This window comes from Balaenoptera borealis, assembly GCF_965194805.1.
Source record: "Balaenoptera borealis genome assembly, contig: HAP1_SCAFFOLD_1819, whole genome shotgun sequence".
NCBI classification, from domain to species: domain Eukaryota; kingdom Metazoa; phylum Chordata; class Mammalia; order Artiodactyla; family Balaenopteridae; genus Balaenoptera; species Balaenoptera borealis.
This window is the reverse complement of record NW_028122430.1, coordinates 21,587-35,911: the sequence shown is the minus strand read 5'-3', so window position 1 is coordinate 35,911 and position 14,325 is coordinate 21,587. Positions and strand designations below refer to the sequence as shown.

General features: G+C 41.0%; 1 protein-coding gene across 3 annotated transcripts in view; it reads right to left on the bottom strand.

Annotated features, from left to right (window-relative positions):
• ZNF532 (zinc finger protein 532) overlaps positions 1–14,325 on the bottom strand; it is a 66,239-nt gene that overhangs the window by 39,163 nt on the left and 12,751 nt on the right. For all 3 annotated transcript variants that reach the window (XM_082409332.1, XM_082409331.1, XM_082409330.1), the window contains exons 3-4: positions 5,398–5,579; positions 979–1,155 (exon numbers count right to left, since the gene is read on the bottom strand). In XM_082409332.1, coding sequence (XP_082265458.1) covers positions 979–1,155; positions 5,398–5,579 — 359 coding nt within the window. The remainder of the gene's footprint in view (positions 1–978; positions 1,156–5,397; positions 5,580–14,325) is intronic.

Here is a 14,325-nt window from a genome sequence, read left to right as displayed (position 1 = left end):
TAATACGGCATATCCACATATCTTCCCCCAATACTTCCTTGATTATAGAGTTTAGACAAAACACACCAATAGGTTTGAGGCAGCAAATCTAGCCTCACATAATTATCAAATTCCACACTGCCACAAACAACACAGGAAGAAAGTAAACATCAGGCCGGGCATCTGATCCAGGGCTGTGTGCACATCCAGGGACCGAGGAAGCAGGGAAGGAGCCGAGGCTACGGGCCCTCCGTGCGCCAGAGAGAGGGGCCACGTGCCGTGCATTTTAAAGACCTCACCCTGCTTTATCCTCACACAAACCCGGCGACATAAGCATGACCCTCACTTTACAGGGGTCAGTGCCGGCCCAAGGTCACTCAGCTGGTGGGTGGCGGCAGGATTCTGACCCCAGCGCCCTCACTGCCTTGTCTTTGCTAAGCTGGCCACCACTGCAGGCGGGCAGCCCGTAACTGCCTGCTGAAACACCACCTCAGGATTAAAGACTCAACAAGGCAAACACTGACAAAATTAAGAGCGAGATCAAGCAAAAAATGAAATTTACTTTTTACTAATCAAGGATTTACATCGGCTATGAAGTTAAATGCAGGGACCAGTGTCTTAAGTTGACTTCATCTTATACATGTTACTGTGAAAAGTGTATACTATAAGAAACTATGAAAATTGAAAGAGCACAGTTTTTTACAGTCTTCCAAGAACCTATTAAAATCATCTTAAGAAAAAGAACAAAAATGATAAACATTCACTTGTTTAGCAGAAACTGATGACAAGAGCATAAATAGTAAGTGACATTTTAGGACAAAGATTTTCCCCTGGACAGGACTGAAAGGTTTAGGGAGTTATGAGCTATACTTCACAGAGTGTCAAAATCTGCACAGTGGCATAATTTTTCATATCTTAAATTATATCCCACAGAACTACAACCTCTTCTAAATTACTAATAAAGGAGTGGGGTAAAAGTCGAAAGGCAGCATGACTTACTTTGGCTCTCCTATCTTGATGCCGGGATGCTGCGTGTAGGCATGAGAATGTGTACTTGGGGCAGACTTAAACGCCATTGGACAAATAGGACACTTGTAGAAGACTTCACAGTGAGAACCTTGAATGTGAGACTTCAGTGCGGCCACATCAGAGTACACAACATTGCAATGCACACATCTGTTAGAAAAGAAACACACAGTCGTTAGCACGAGACCACTAAACATGTATAACTTAACTGTGTACAACTGGGTAAAATGAACAAATAGCCCTTTAAGGTTCTTAATGGCTTTCTTAAGCGTGTGGGTTTTTCTCTGTTTATAACAGATGAAATTATTTTTATGTATTTGAGAAGGAAGATCATGAAGAAGAAAAACAAAACTCCAATGGACTGTTTTTTGAGCATCTTTAAAGTTTCTAAGAATGAACATCCAGACTCCAGGCTGTGGTGAGACCAATGGACCATGGGGCCATGTCAAGGCCAGCAGCACAGCAAGACCCTACGACTGCTGGCTTTGAGAGGACTCCCGCACGCTGGATTCTGAGGTTCCCACCCATCCCCAATACCCAATGGAAGAAACCTTTGCTATCTAATCCTATATGCCATCGACACAGGGACCCAGAGGAAAGAATGAGTACTGGCTCCGAAGCCATAGCCACTGTGTCCTGACCACACTGAGGCACTGAACGTTCCTGGAGGCTACAGGGAAGGTCAACCACCTAGTGTGTTTGTCTCCTGGAAATTCAATTTAAGTACATTTACATTTGTTTAACAAATGACATGAAAGATGAACGTCTGAAAAACCAACCTCCCTATGTAAATTGCCTCTCTATCTAACCTCTTCTTGAATTTCTAATAATCTGATGATTGTTAGAAATAATAATCAAATCAATAATCAATAATCAAATCAAATCACTCAAATCTAGTCCTACAGAAACACACTTTAGAACTTGGAGACACTTCTCCCCAGCCGCACCCTTCTCATGCAATGACTCCCAGCACCACTTACAGCCCACCCATTTATCACCCAGTCTTCCTTCTTTGTTCACACCTGAAAATTATTTGAGAGTGGTCTCTCTGTCGACCCTCGAGGGTCTGCAGGGGTAGACCTTTCACACACCTGGCAGACGTGTCCTGGGTGTGAATGTGAGAGCTGACCTGGGGGAGGAAGACTGCAGTTGGGGCTGCCTTCCAAGGGCAGCGCTCGATGGCGTCAACGTGAACCTAAGACACTTCTGTTCTTAGAACCTCCCTCCAAATTCAAGGAGCAGCTTCCAAAGTCGTACAGGAGTGACACACTCTAAATGACATGTGCTCTATAAAGCATGCCATGTTAAGCTTTGCGGGCATTTCATAAAAATCATAATTAATGCCTTAGCATTTTAAATGACTTAAGGCATCATGTTCAGCAGCATATACATTAAAAGCACTGAATATAGGAGAATAAATACAGAAAGCTCCTCTGTCCTATCTACTTGACCTACTGTTTTAGGCAATAAAGTCACCCAAGCGCACTGAAACAATTTTGAGTTAACTAGAACTTGGGTTGTCTTGAACAGGTTACTGACCCTCTCTGGGCTGGTTTCTCATTTGTTAAATGAGAAGAGTTGGACTAGATAATTTTTTAGTCCTTCCCAACCCTAGAAGCCAGTAATTCCTATGAAAGAGGAAGATCACACAAAACAAAAATAGATGGGTTACTAACTATTAAACAAAAGAATCTGCTACATCGTGAATCATAAAGTATTTTCCCCATCAAGAGTACAAAGGTGTATTCAAAGGGCAAAACACCAAGGAAGGGCTGTTTCTCTGAAGTCGCCTGGAGTGAGAGGAAGATTTAATCTCTAAGAAAATAAGCAGGAGGTTAGAGAACCTAGAGCTGATAAAGGAGGTTGCTAAGGCTTGGTCCAAAGAGCCTCATGGAGGCCAAGGGAAAGCACCCCCCTCCCCTTGATGTGAGGAAAGAAAGTAGAAAAATTTAAAAGAACCTGAAAGAAAGTTGCAAAATATCTGCCTACAAGTGGAAGAAAAGAGGCCAATATGGAATGCAAATAAGATAGAAAAATAGAAGGAGAATGTGAAGGGTTCATACCGCATCCTAATGCTACTAAAAATCCAGTCTATTAATAAGTATTTAATATAGCTGAAGCCCTGTGTGTTCTGGGTACCAATTATGTTTCTCTTCATTAAAAAAAAATTTTTACAGTATACAATCCTATAATTCCCCTTTCTAGATGCAGATCTAATGGATCAAGAAGCAGAAAAATTCAGAGAAATAAATGACTTTTACCAAATCAACCAGAAGCTAGAAATGACCCCCTCAATATTTGGGAGATGCAATATGATCAGGAAGAGAGTAAACAAGGCACACTAAACCCAAAGAGACAAAGTCAGGCTGGGAGCCATGCTAGAGATGCTCCTCTGGCTAAAAATAAAATAAAATTTTTAATTGGAAAAACTATAAAGCCAAAAAAGGAGGGGAAAATGTACAAGGTCAAGGGGCTGCTAAACCCCAGACAAGTAGCAGACTGGACCATTATTTGAAACAACAGGAAAAAAACTCAGGTCAAATTCTGTTCTATTACCTAAAGAGGTAAACATGAACTAAACTTCAGAACGTACAAACATAGTGTTTTTATAGCTCTTGTAACCCTCAAATGCAAGAAAAAAAGTCTATACTAAACACAGAAATTTTAGTAAAAATTCAAAGTGCCAAATTTAAGCAACTCTGTGAATGAGGGGGGAAAAAAAAGAAAAGCAAAGCAAGGGATGGTCTTTTCCAAGTTGAGTTAATTACTTTTAGCTTGCCGGCAGAGCTTTTGTTTTAATTTAGAAAAGATACCAGGAATAGCTAGCATTATAGGAGTCTTACTTCCTTTATTCATTCCAACTTAAGTTTACTTTCATTATATTAGAAAAATCAACTATAAATATCTGAGGAAATTGGCATCCGTTAAAAGAACTGCACTTGTAAGTTCTATATTAAATAAAGAATCCAGTAATAAGAGTTTCAAAACATGGGATAAGAACCAAAGTATCACTGTGTATGAATTCTGTGGAATCAAGAGCACCTTCAATGTGGAACACTCCTCTTAAGCACTTAGCATGCTTTTGGATTATCCTGTTTTACTCTATAACATACCCACAGAGAAGGAGGCAAACATCACACCAATTTTACAGACAGGGCACCAAGGCACAAAGAACACATGAATTACCACACAATGAGGAGCAGAACTGGTACAAAAACCCTGGTTTCTAAATTTCCAAACCAAAGGTTTTCTACTAGGGTAGTTGCCAATCCATTAAACATCTGTGCATCACAGGTTTGGAGGCATGAGATAAAAATGTGAAATAAGTCTTAGTGTTAGAAAAATGGACTGAACCACCTAGAAATTGGTGATGCCATAACGTAAATTTAACTGAAATAAAACTTTTAAATCATACCGACTGGCCTTTGTTTTTATAAAACATCATATCTGTATCACAACTAAAAAAAAAAAATCATTGTATATTAACAGTCTAACATTAACAATACCAGGTGACCAAATGTTCAAGTTTAAGATACATACAGAATACAGTAATACCTCTATTAACAAAGACACTGTATATCAATGGCATGTTTTCTTGGTGGACCTTCATTGGGTCAAAATATACAGGAATAAAATGTTTCTAAAAGGTACAGGAATGCATTTCAGAAGGTCACAAAGTGGAGGATCAAGTTCAAATGCATCATCACTCAATACTAAACTAACATTTAGATTTGTCAGATGTTGTAAAAGACTAAACTAACATTAGCTTTGTCAGATGTTGTAAAAGACACATCTGAGAATATTAAGAGGCAGTGAAAGGGGTCACGGTTAAGATGTGCAGAGATGAGGGAGAAGCCTGGACTCAGGTAATGGAGAAGAAGGAATAAAGGAAGGTGATCTGGGGTGGAAGGCTCTTCCACAACGAGCGGTGGTAGGAAAGGACATACACCCAATCCTTCAACAAGACAAGATAAAAGTAAGGGACCATCCACACCCTTTCTGTTTTGATGAGAGGAAGTATTCAGAGGTACAGAAATGCACTGCATTCTTGCAGGGGTTAAAATGCAGAGAGCATGACAACAGAAGGACGCTAGAAAGCGTGCAGAAAGTATAAAGGCTCTAACAGTCAATCAAAGCCAAACCTTGCCACCTGCACACTTTTGCCTGGAAGGATGGGCCCCACTGACCCTCGGCTTCGTGTGGACCAGAGTCAATACCACATTGCAGGATTCACACAGATCAACTCGACTATAAATGAGCCAGGTTCCCAGAGGATCTGTTAATCGAGGTATCACTGTATGACCCTGAAAACGATGTGCACAGACCACTCAGAACCTTGTACCCTCAGGCGTGAATCAGCTTTATTTGCACAGAAATGAACGATATACTGACCGAAAACCAACTCTCCGCGTGTAGTGCAGACAGTTCTTGGTGACGTGGGTCTGGAAGTGCACCGACCTGCAGATGGCCCCGCACTCGGGGCAGGTGTAGGGAGATTTGTGCTGGTGGATTCTCTGATGAGATGCGTAACTGCACTGGTTAGGAAGCAGCATCTGGCAGACAGTGCAAGTCTTCTAAATAAACCAAAGGGGGAAACAGGGTTGGTCCTACGAAGTATTTTCTAATATGCAAAGAAGCTTGGTTAAACCTCAAAATAAGTATACAGTGGTCATTTCAAATACTACGATAATTGATTTCCAAAGAAAAAGCAAACTTACAAGTTAAATGGTCAATGTAAAATGGCCCTGTAAAATACAAACAATATGCAGTCACGCTCATCCCTCAGTACGATGTGAAGAGACTGTTAGCATTAGGTAGACTTCCAATTTTGTTACTTTTACATTTTTTTTTTTTAGTGTGAAGAAGAGGTATCCTTATAAAGTATGATAGTAAATCTACTTTAATGTATAATTAACTTTAAAATACAAGTTTATGGGCATCTATCTTGACAGTAGAGTTCTCACAACTCAAAAAAGTTTCTTCAAAATAATAAAAATTAATTAGTGGCTAATCCAGCTTTCTTTCTTTTTTTTTATTTTTTTCACTTCAGTTATTTGAGATCTGAAATACAGGAATGCAAAAAGAATGGCCACAGCAATCAGTTGTTCTTTTTTGCACATGAATTGGTTTCCTAAATGGATGAACTGAACGTTATGATTTATGATTAAAACCAATGAACCAAGTTTAGATACATAAATTCAGATATTAAATTGAAACTTCATAGAGCTTAAAATCTAATCACATATAAACTAAAACTGAGACTGAAATTCTCTTTGGAAAGGGCTCTACACCATTAACTAACCAGGAAAAACTGAAACATGCTACATATTTTTCATCCCCTTAGATATAAGCACTAAACATGGCATATTTTTAAAACACAAAAAACTTAAAGTAAATATAAATAGAGGACTCAATTACTTCCATTCCAAAAATAAACCTAACATAGCAGAAGACAAAATGTGTCTGAATACTATCTGGACATTCGTGCAACAAGTATCTTACTACTATCTTCTAAAATATGTAATTTTTATTAAAGTCAGTTAAAGAAAGCCTCAAAATACAGACTCCAGCTAAAACTGAAACAACCTTTTGTAATGACAACAGAATTAAGACATTTTCAAAAGATTTTTATTCTTTTAGCTATTGCATCAAACAAATTAAGGTTTAAACTTCTGAGGAACCTAAACTAAGAAAAATCAGAAACTCACTTGAAAACTCTTTCTTGGTTCTCTCCTGAAAGGACTAAAATACAAATTTTATCCCATAAAATGTTTATTGCAGTCACAAAATAAGAACATTACAGGCAGCTTTGATGAGGTTAAGCATCATTTAAAAATAGCATTCCTTTTCTAACACATATCCCAAAGGTTAAAACAAGCCACAGCAATGAAAACCAATCAACAGATGCATTAATTTTAAGATCCTGGTGACATCTACATTATCACAGGTAGTCTGCTTCTTTAAACGAAGGTCTTCTATTCGCTTTTACCACACCGTCATTCATCCCAGGCAGTGAATTATAATGTCTGAATTTCCACAGACATCTCAGAATGTCTTGTACTTACTTAGGAATAAAACCAGTGTTTTCTACACTCAAGTCAAAACATTTTATGTTTATCATATGTATTGAGCCCATTCCACTCTAAGCCAAGCGGTGAACTAGGTCCTTTAAACAGACAAACTTCGATACATCACCTCATCTGATGCTCATAATAACCTACGAAGTGGATAATATTATCTCCAGTTTACAGACAAGGAAATGAGGGTTAGAGAAGTTAAGAAACTTGCCAAGGCCTCACAGCTATGAGGTGGAAGAACCGGGATTTGAACTGGGCTCTGAATAATTAATTCCAAGGCCAAGGGAGGAGTAGGATGGGGGTCACAAGGAATAAACAAGCAAAAATGCCACCACCACCACCACCCCCCCGCCGGGCAAATGCACGTGAAGGCCAGAGGACCGCTGTCAGGGTTACAGGCCACCCCCTATCCCACCTCCGCAGCTTCTCCTTCACGGAGAGTGATGTGGTTCTACCACTTTTATTATAGGGAGAGACAGCAACAAAAATAAAACAGGAGATCTAAAAAGGAGACAAAGTATGTGCTCCCTAAAAGCTGAAGAGAAGTTTCACATGATCTCATCAAGACATGTTAACACACCCCCTTCACGATACACATAAAATTCACCATGAATTACTTAAACATGCTCCCCTACTGGATGCCTGTGTGTTTGTAACTCACGTAACTATATAAATAGTTATGGACGGGCTGGTGGGGGAAGGGGCTCTGTTACTAGCAGGTCAACTAAAATAAGTATCAAAAGTATTCAAGAAGAGGTTCTGTTAATTAAAGTGCTCTTTACGACAGAAATGTCTGACTGCAAAGACTATGAAAAATGCTTTAGAGTGACAAGGTCACCTAATTACCAACGTTTCAATAGCGACCTCTCTCGCACCAGTCCTTGGAGAGGGGACGCATTCCCCTCACACTGCACTGTGCAGCGGGGCGCTCCTTGTGGCCCCAGGGCTCTGTGAGAGCGGGTGGCAGCCTCTGCCCTCCCTGCCCCCTCCACCACTGATGAGCTACAGGAATCTGCACTCAGCCATTTCCATGGGCTGAGGCTCCTCACCCACTTTAGGCACAGAAGTACAGGCGAGAGTGGGAGCCGGAGTGGGCTACAGCCCCAAATCACAATGCTTCCATACTGCTGAAACGGGAGAATTCAGTCCCTGGGAAATCACATCAGATGAAGTTCTAATCTTTAGTTTGTACACACAGATGCATATATATTTGTGCACATACTGTGCTGACTCCGATGTTTCCGTTTACCTGCTCCCACTCCATTCCATTTTGAGAACAAGCAAGCTGTCTGGACTGCAGACGTTCTCTTCCTGGATACTTGCGTGATTGCAATAGTTTTAGGGTTTACCTAACTGTTCTCCCTCCAGTTTTATCCACCGCCCCTGTTTTAGATAATGTGTCCTCTCTGCTTCCTGAGACAACGGTGACGGATCTTCTAAGCACAGAGGAGCAGATGCCATTAGCTTCTCTGGGATACTGGGAATTCACAGTAATGACACACGCTCTCTGGATCTGGGGAAATGCGTTTGAGCATGGGGGCAGGCCAGGATTTCTCTGTGGTCTACAAGAATCTGACTGTCCTTTTTTTCGTTGTTTTAAATCAAAGAAACGAAAATGTATCTTAAAACTCTAACTCTCTACTATACAAGTTGAGGCTACTTTCGACAGGATAAAGCAGTTTAACATGACAGTACCTGCTTCTGAACAGAAAACAGTATAATAAAATGCACTTAAATAGTCTCATGTGTCTTTTGACAGTTTACTTATGTCATCTGAAAATGGAAAACGTTTGCAGTACTTAGGTAATAAGCGGCTAATTTCTAGTCTGGGGCAGACTCATTTGCCCAGCGAACTGCTACTTTTTAAAGTAAAATATTATTTTTCAATACTCAGGTAACATGAGAAAGCTGAAAATAAAGCTGAAAGGTAATCACACTCATAACTTGACAGCTACCTGTATTGCACCCTTCTCTGCCCAATCCTGGCACAGAAATTGAAGGATAGGCCTCCAACGCAGGCTGTGAGGAAGGGGGAACGGGGTACACCAGGGCCCTGGTAAGGATTCAGAGAGCCCTAGGGCTTGGCACCCTCTTTGTAGACAGGAGGAATTATCTGAGTAACAAGGAAAATAATTCTATGTGTTTCAACTCATATTTTAGGGAGAAAAGTAGCAAGGGAAAAGATGAGGAAGGCTAGGGAAATGTGAGTAAATATAGCATCTACTTATGCTTAAATTTCAAACAGACCAAAAGCCTGTGACAGCATGAAACCCACTGATCCAGAGGTCAAAACACTGTCAACTTAACAGTCAGCCCAGATGCTAAGTACACTGTTTCTGCCTCATTAACAGCAGTTTCGTAATTTTCCATATACAGTATAACTACCAAATAATAATAATAATAATAAAAGTATACCAGTTTGTTTTCTGGCTCTCACTTTCACCCAATTTCACAATGAGAAAGCATTTGCACAAAGCATTGCATTTTAGATCTCAGTTAAATGGAAGTAACACAAAGCAAGCATTATAGCAGAAATAACTGTATATACCATTGTTCCCAATGCTAGCTATTGGTGCTGGTTTTGTCCTCAAATCATTCTGCACTAAAAATCCCTAATAAAAGTTGACAGTGAAATGAGCAAATTCACAGAAAGCAGTATGGTCCACACATATAATCTACTCAGATGACAATTGCTCAAGAAGACAGATAAATTAAGAGTTGATAACACTGAAATATCAACTGGGACAGGACTAGCCTGACCAAAATTAATAGTAAACATTTAGGAGAGCAGGACCAAAAACCACGCTAATAATGGTGTTTCGGGTGGGTGCGGGAACTGAGGCAGCCCCACGGCCTCCAGAAGCAGCTGCTGGAGCAGAGTACGTCTAGAAACGAGACCTGGGGGAGGCTGCTCGGGGTAATTTAATACGCCTGGTATGTTCTATTAATGATGCCCATAAACTCCCTGAACCTAAACTGGATCAGCAACCCCCCAAAATAAGGACCACTGCAGATAAGTCACCTTTATCTGCACCCTTGAAGCTAATCTGAATGTAACCCCAGGGTCCGTTCTCAGAAGACTCCTATGGTCCCTGCAACTGTAAAGTTCTATGCTTCTACGTCTTAGGTTACCAGCATCACAAACTGGAAAGAATAACTAGCAATAAAGAAATCTTGCCTCAGGTTCTGAGTTGGCCACTGATTGGGCATTTGTCTCTTCAACTGTAAAATAAAAGAGTTGAGCAAAAGACCTGTAACATCCTCTGATTCTACGGGAAGAAAACTGATTTTACCAATTCGGAGGTTATAATACGCACTTCCAGTCTGTACTTGGCTAAGTTTAGTTGTGGTTTTACCAAGAGGTGAAGCAACAACATTCCAATAAGTTTAATTTTCAATTATTAAAACTACAGTTGTCAGCTCTTAACTACTTCATGGAGAGAGGGAAACTTCTCTGGCCCCTCCACCCACTCCTTTTCTCAGTGTGCCCCAAGGCAGGAATTATTAACGGGATAGAGTGGAATATAAACCGCCAACCAGGGCAGCTTTACCGGTGTTAGAAGTCGATGTCCACGTGCTCCATTTTTATTGCACCGCTTGGTTCAGTGCGGCTGGGAAGGGCATGACCCACCCCAGACGCTCCATCTCACCCCCCACTCCTCGCGGCCTGCTCCTCGGCAGGGTAACTAACCCTGGCAGGGCAGGCTAACCTGGGCCCGAGCATGCCTGGGGTCCTGGCTCGGATTCAGGCTCGGGGGACGCAGGGTGAAGAGGGCTTCGAGCTAAACCACAGAGACCTGCATGGGGGTTTGCTGAGCACAGGGCCAGTTAATGATAAAGCAGCACTCTGAGTCAATCATTACCTTGTATAGACTGTCCACAGAATATCTTTAAGAGAAGGAGTAAACTGGCAAGGCAGAATTCAGCAAATGCCACCAAAACCTTACTTTATCCCATGACGTGCTGGCAAAACCTCCAGAGCCTAAACACGTATGTACGGGGTGGCGGTGAGAGGAGGTTTCGCACAGACAGCCACAGCTGGTGTCAAAAGAGAAAGAAGTCCTTTACTGGGTTCAAACAAGCACCCCTGGACCAACCTGGAAAAGGATCCTTTCAAACCATAAACAGGGGTAAAAATATAAGTGGGGAGAAAATGAAAGATAAAAAGAGAAGGGAGATGGTGCCTGCACTAAACAAAGAAGTCATTCTCAAGAGAAGGGCTGAGGTCTTAAGAGGCTGGGTTCAACACACGTGAAAGGGAGAAGAAGAGATGCTCGCTCCTGACAGCTGTCACAGATAGGCCAAGACAGAGGTGACCTCACTGCGCAGGGGACATGCCTGAGGCTCAAAGAGGAGAGGAGTCCAGAGTCAAGTGGAATGCTGTCCTCCTAGGAAGCCTGACTCCAAAAAGTGACTGAGAATCACAGGCCGGAGGCCTCAGGCAGAGCCCAATGATGTAAACTACACACTCTCTCCTGGAAGACAAAACAGCTGTATTTGAAAAAATAGAGTGAAACTTCCACTTCCAGGGAAATGGAATAGAAGTACGTCTCTCTATTCCTTCCACTAAGTACAACTAACACTCCTGGGTATTATATATACAACAAACATAAAGAGACTCTGAAAGGCAGAGAGAAGGCAGGCTGGCTAGGCACCTCAGGTCCCTAGTGATGAGTTCTCTGGGGTTCTTTTTGCCTCACGGATCCCCGATTTGGAGCTGAGGAAACTGGGAACCCAGAAACGCCAATGGGCACAGACAAAAAAATCCCCAACAAAAGCCTGCTATCTCTAGCCAAAGGATCCGGAAAGGGGCAGCCTAGCAAAAGACACAATTACTGCTCTACTCCAGCCAAACACCCCAGGAAACACTGTGGCCTCACCCATAGCACACCAAGTCCAGGTGGAGCCCAGACCTCCGCTCCTGAGGCTGTAATAAGGTATCCTAATACCCTCACCCAGATGGTATCAGAGAAGGCAGCAGGGAAGTGGGACTTCATCCCCACCAAGTGATTATGAGTCCCTCCACCAGCCCAGCCGGTGTTTAAAAAAAAAAAATCCCAAAAAAGAAATTTCCAGACCCAGATGGTTTCACTGAAGAATTCTATCAAATATTTAAAGAAAATCTAACACCAATTATAAGTCCCTTCCTATATGAATACAGATGCAAAATACTAACAAAATATTAACAAATATAATTCACAATATATAAAAAGAATTACACACCTTGATCAAGTGGGATTCATCCCAGAGATGCAAGGCTGGTTCAATATCTGAAAAAAAAATCAATATAATCTTTCCCCCAAAAAAATACCCTAAATCCAATAATGAGCTTAACAAAGACAAGGAATACATGATAAATACACAAAAATTAATTGTGGGGCTTCCCTGGTGGCACAGTGGTTGAGAATCTGCCTGCTAATGCAGGGGACACGGGTTCGAGCCCTGGTCTGGGAAGATCCCACATGCCGCGGAGCAACTAGGCCCGTGAGCCACAACTGCTGAGCCTGCGTGTCTGGAGCCTGTGGCCCGCAACGGGAGGGGCAGCGATAGTGAAAGGCCCGCGCACCGCGATGAAGAGTGGCCCCCGCTTGCCGCAACTAGAGAAAGCCCTCGCACGAAACGAAGACCCAACACAGCTAAAAATAAATAAGTAAATAAATAAATAAATAAAGTAGCTATTAAAAAAAAAATTAGTGAGATTTAAAAAAAAAAAAATTAATTGTGTTTCCATATATTAGCAACGAACATGTGAACAATGAAAGATATAATACCATTTACACTTGCCCACGTGGAAGGGGGGGCAGGGGGGAGGGGGAGCACCAACAAAACATGTAAAGAAAGAAGGAAAGCTAAAGCTAGCAAACAAAACATGTATAAGACTTGTATGATAAGAACTACAAAATGATAAATCAAAGAAGATCTAAATAAATGGAGAGACATTCTTTGTTCATGGACTGAAAGACTCAATAAAGAAGAGTTCTCCCCAAATTGATATACAGGTTTAACATAATTCCTATCAAAATTCCAACAAGAATTTTTTTGTAGATATAGACAAGACTATTCTAAAATATATATGGAAAGGCAAAATAACCAGAATAGCTAAAAAACGATTTTGAGAGGAAAGAATAAAGTTGGAGGAGTCAGTCCACCAGAGTCCCAGAAATGGCTCCACAAATATGCCAGCTGATGTCTGACAAACTGCAAAGGCAATTCAATGGAGGAAAGACAGTCTTCTGGACAAGTGGTACTGGAGAAAAAGGACATGCATGGGGAAAAAGAAATCTCCATCGAAGTCTGACACATTATACAAAAATTAACCCAAAACGGATCACAGACTTAAACGAAAATCATAAAACTAAAATTTTTTTAGAAAAAAAACATAAAAGAAGGTTCTTAGGATCTACAGCAAAGCGTTCTTAGACCTGACACCAAAAGCACAAGCCGTAAAAGAGAAAACTGATAAATGGGACTTCATCAAAATTAAAAACATTTATTCTGCCAAAGACCTAATAAGATGAAAAGACAAGCCACAGACTGGGAGAAAAGACTTGCAACCACATACCAACAAAGGACCAGTATCTAAAATATATCAAGAACTCTTAACACTCAACAGTAAAAACAAACAAGAAAACTAATTAGAAAATGGACAAAAGAAGAGACATTTCACCAAAAAGGATATGCAGATGGCAAATAAACACAAAAAGATATTCAACATTATTAGCTATGGAGGAAACACAAATTAAAACCACAAGATATCACTACACACCTATCCGGATAGCTAAAATACAAAATGATGCCACCACCAAATGTCGGTGAGGATGTGGAGAAACTAGATCACTCATACATTGCTCTTGAGATTTAAAATTGTACAGCCGCTGTGGAAAAGAATTTCTTAAGAATATAAATATGCAACTACCATACAACCCAGCACACAAAAAGGATTTATCCCTGAGAAAGGAAAACTTGAGTTCCCACAAAAACCTGCAGACAAATGTTTGTGGCAGCTTTATTCATAATAGCCCCAAACTGGGAACAAACTAGTGACATAGCCAACAACCTGGATGAATCTCCAGGGAATTACGCTGAGTGGAAAAAAGCCAGTCTCAGAGGCTACACACGGTATGACTCCATTTATATAACATTCCTGAAATGACAAGATTACAGAAAGGAGAAGAGATTAGTGGCTCCTAGGGGCTAAGAGGGAGGCGGGGGCGGGAGGGAGGTGACTGTGGCTCTAAAAAGG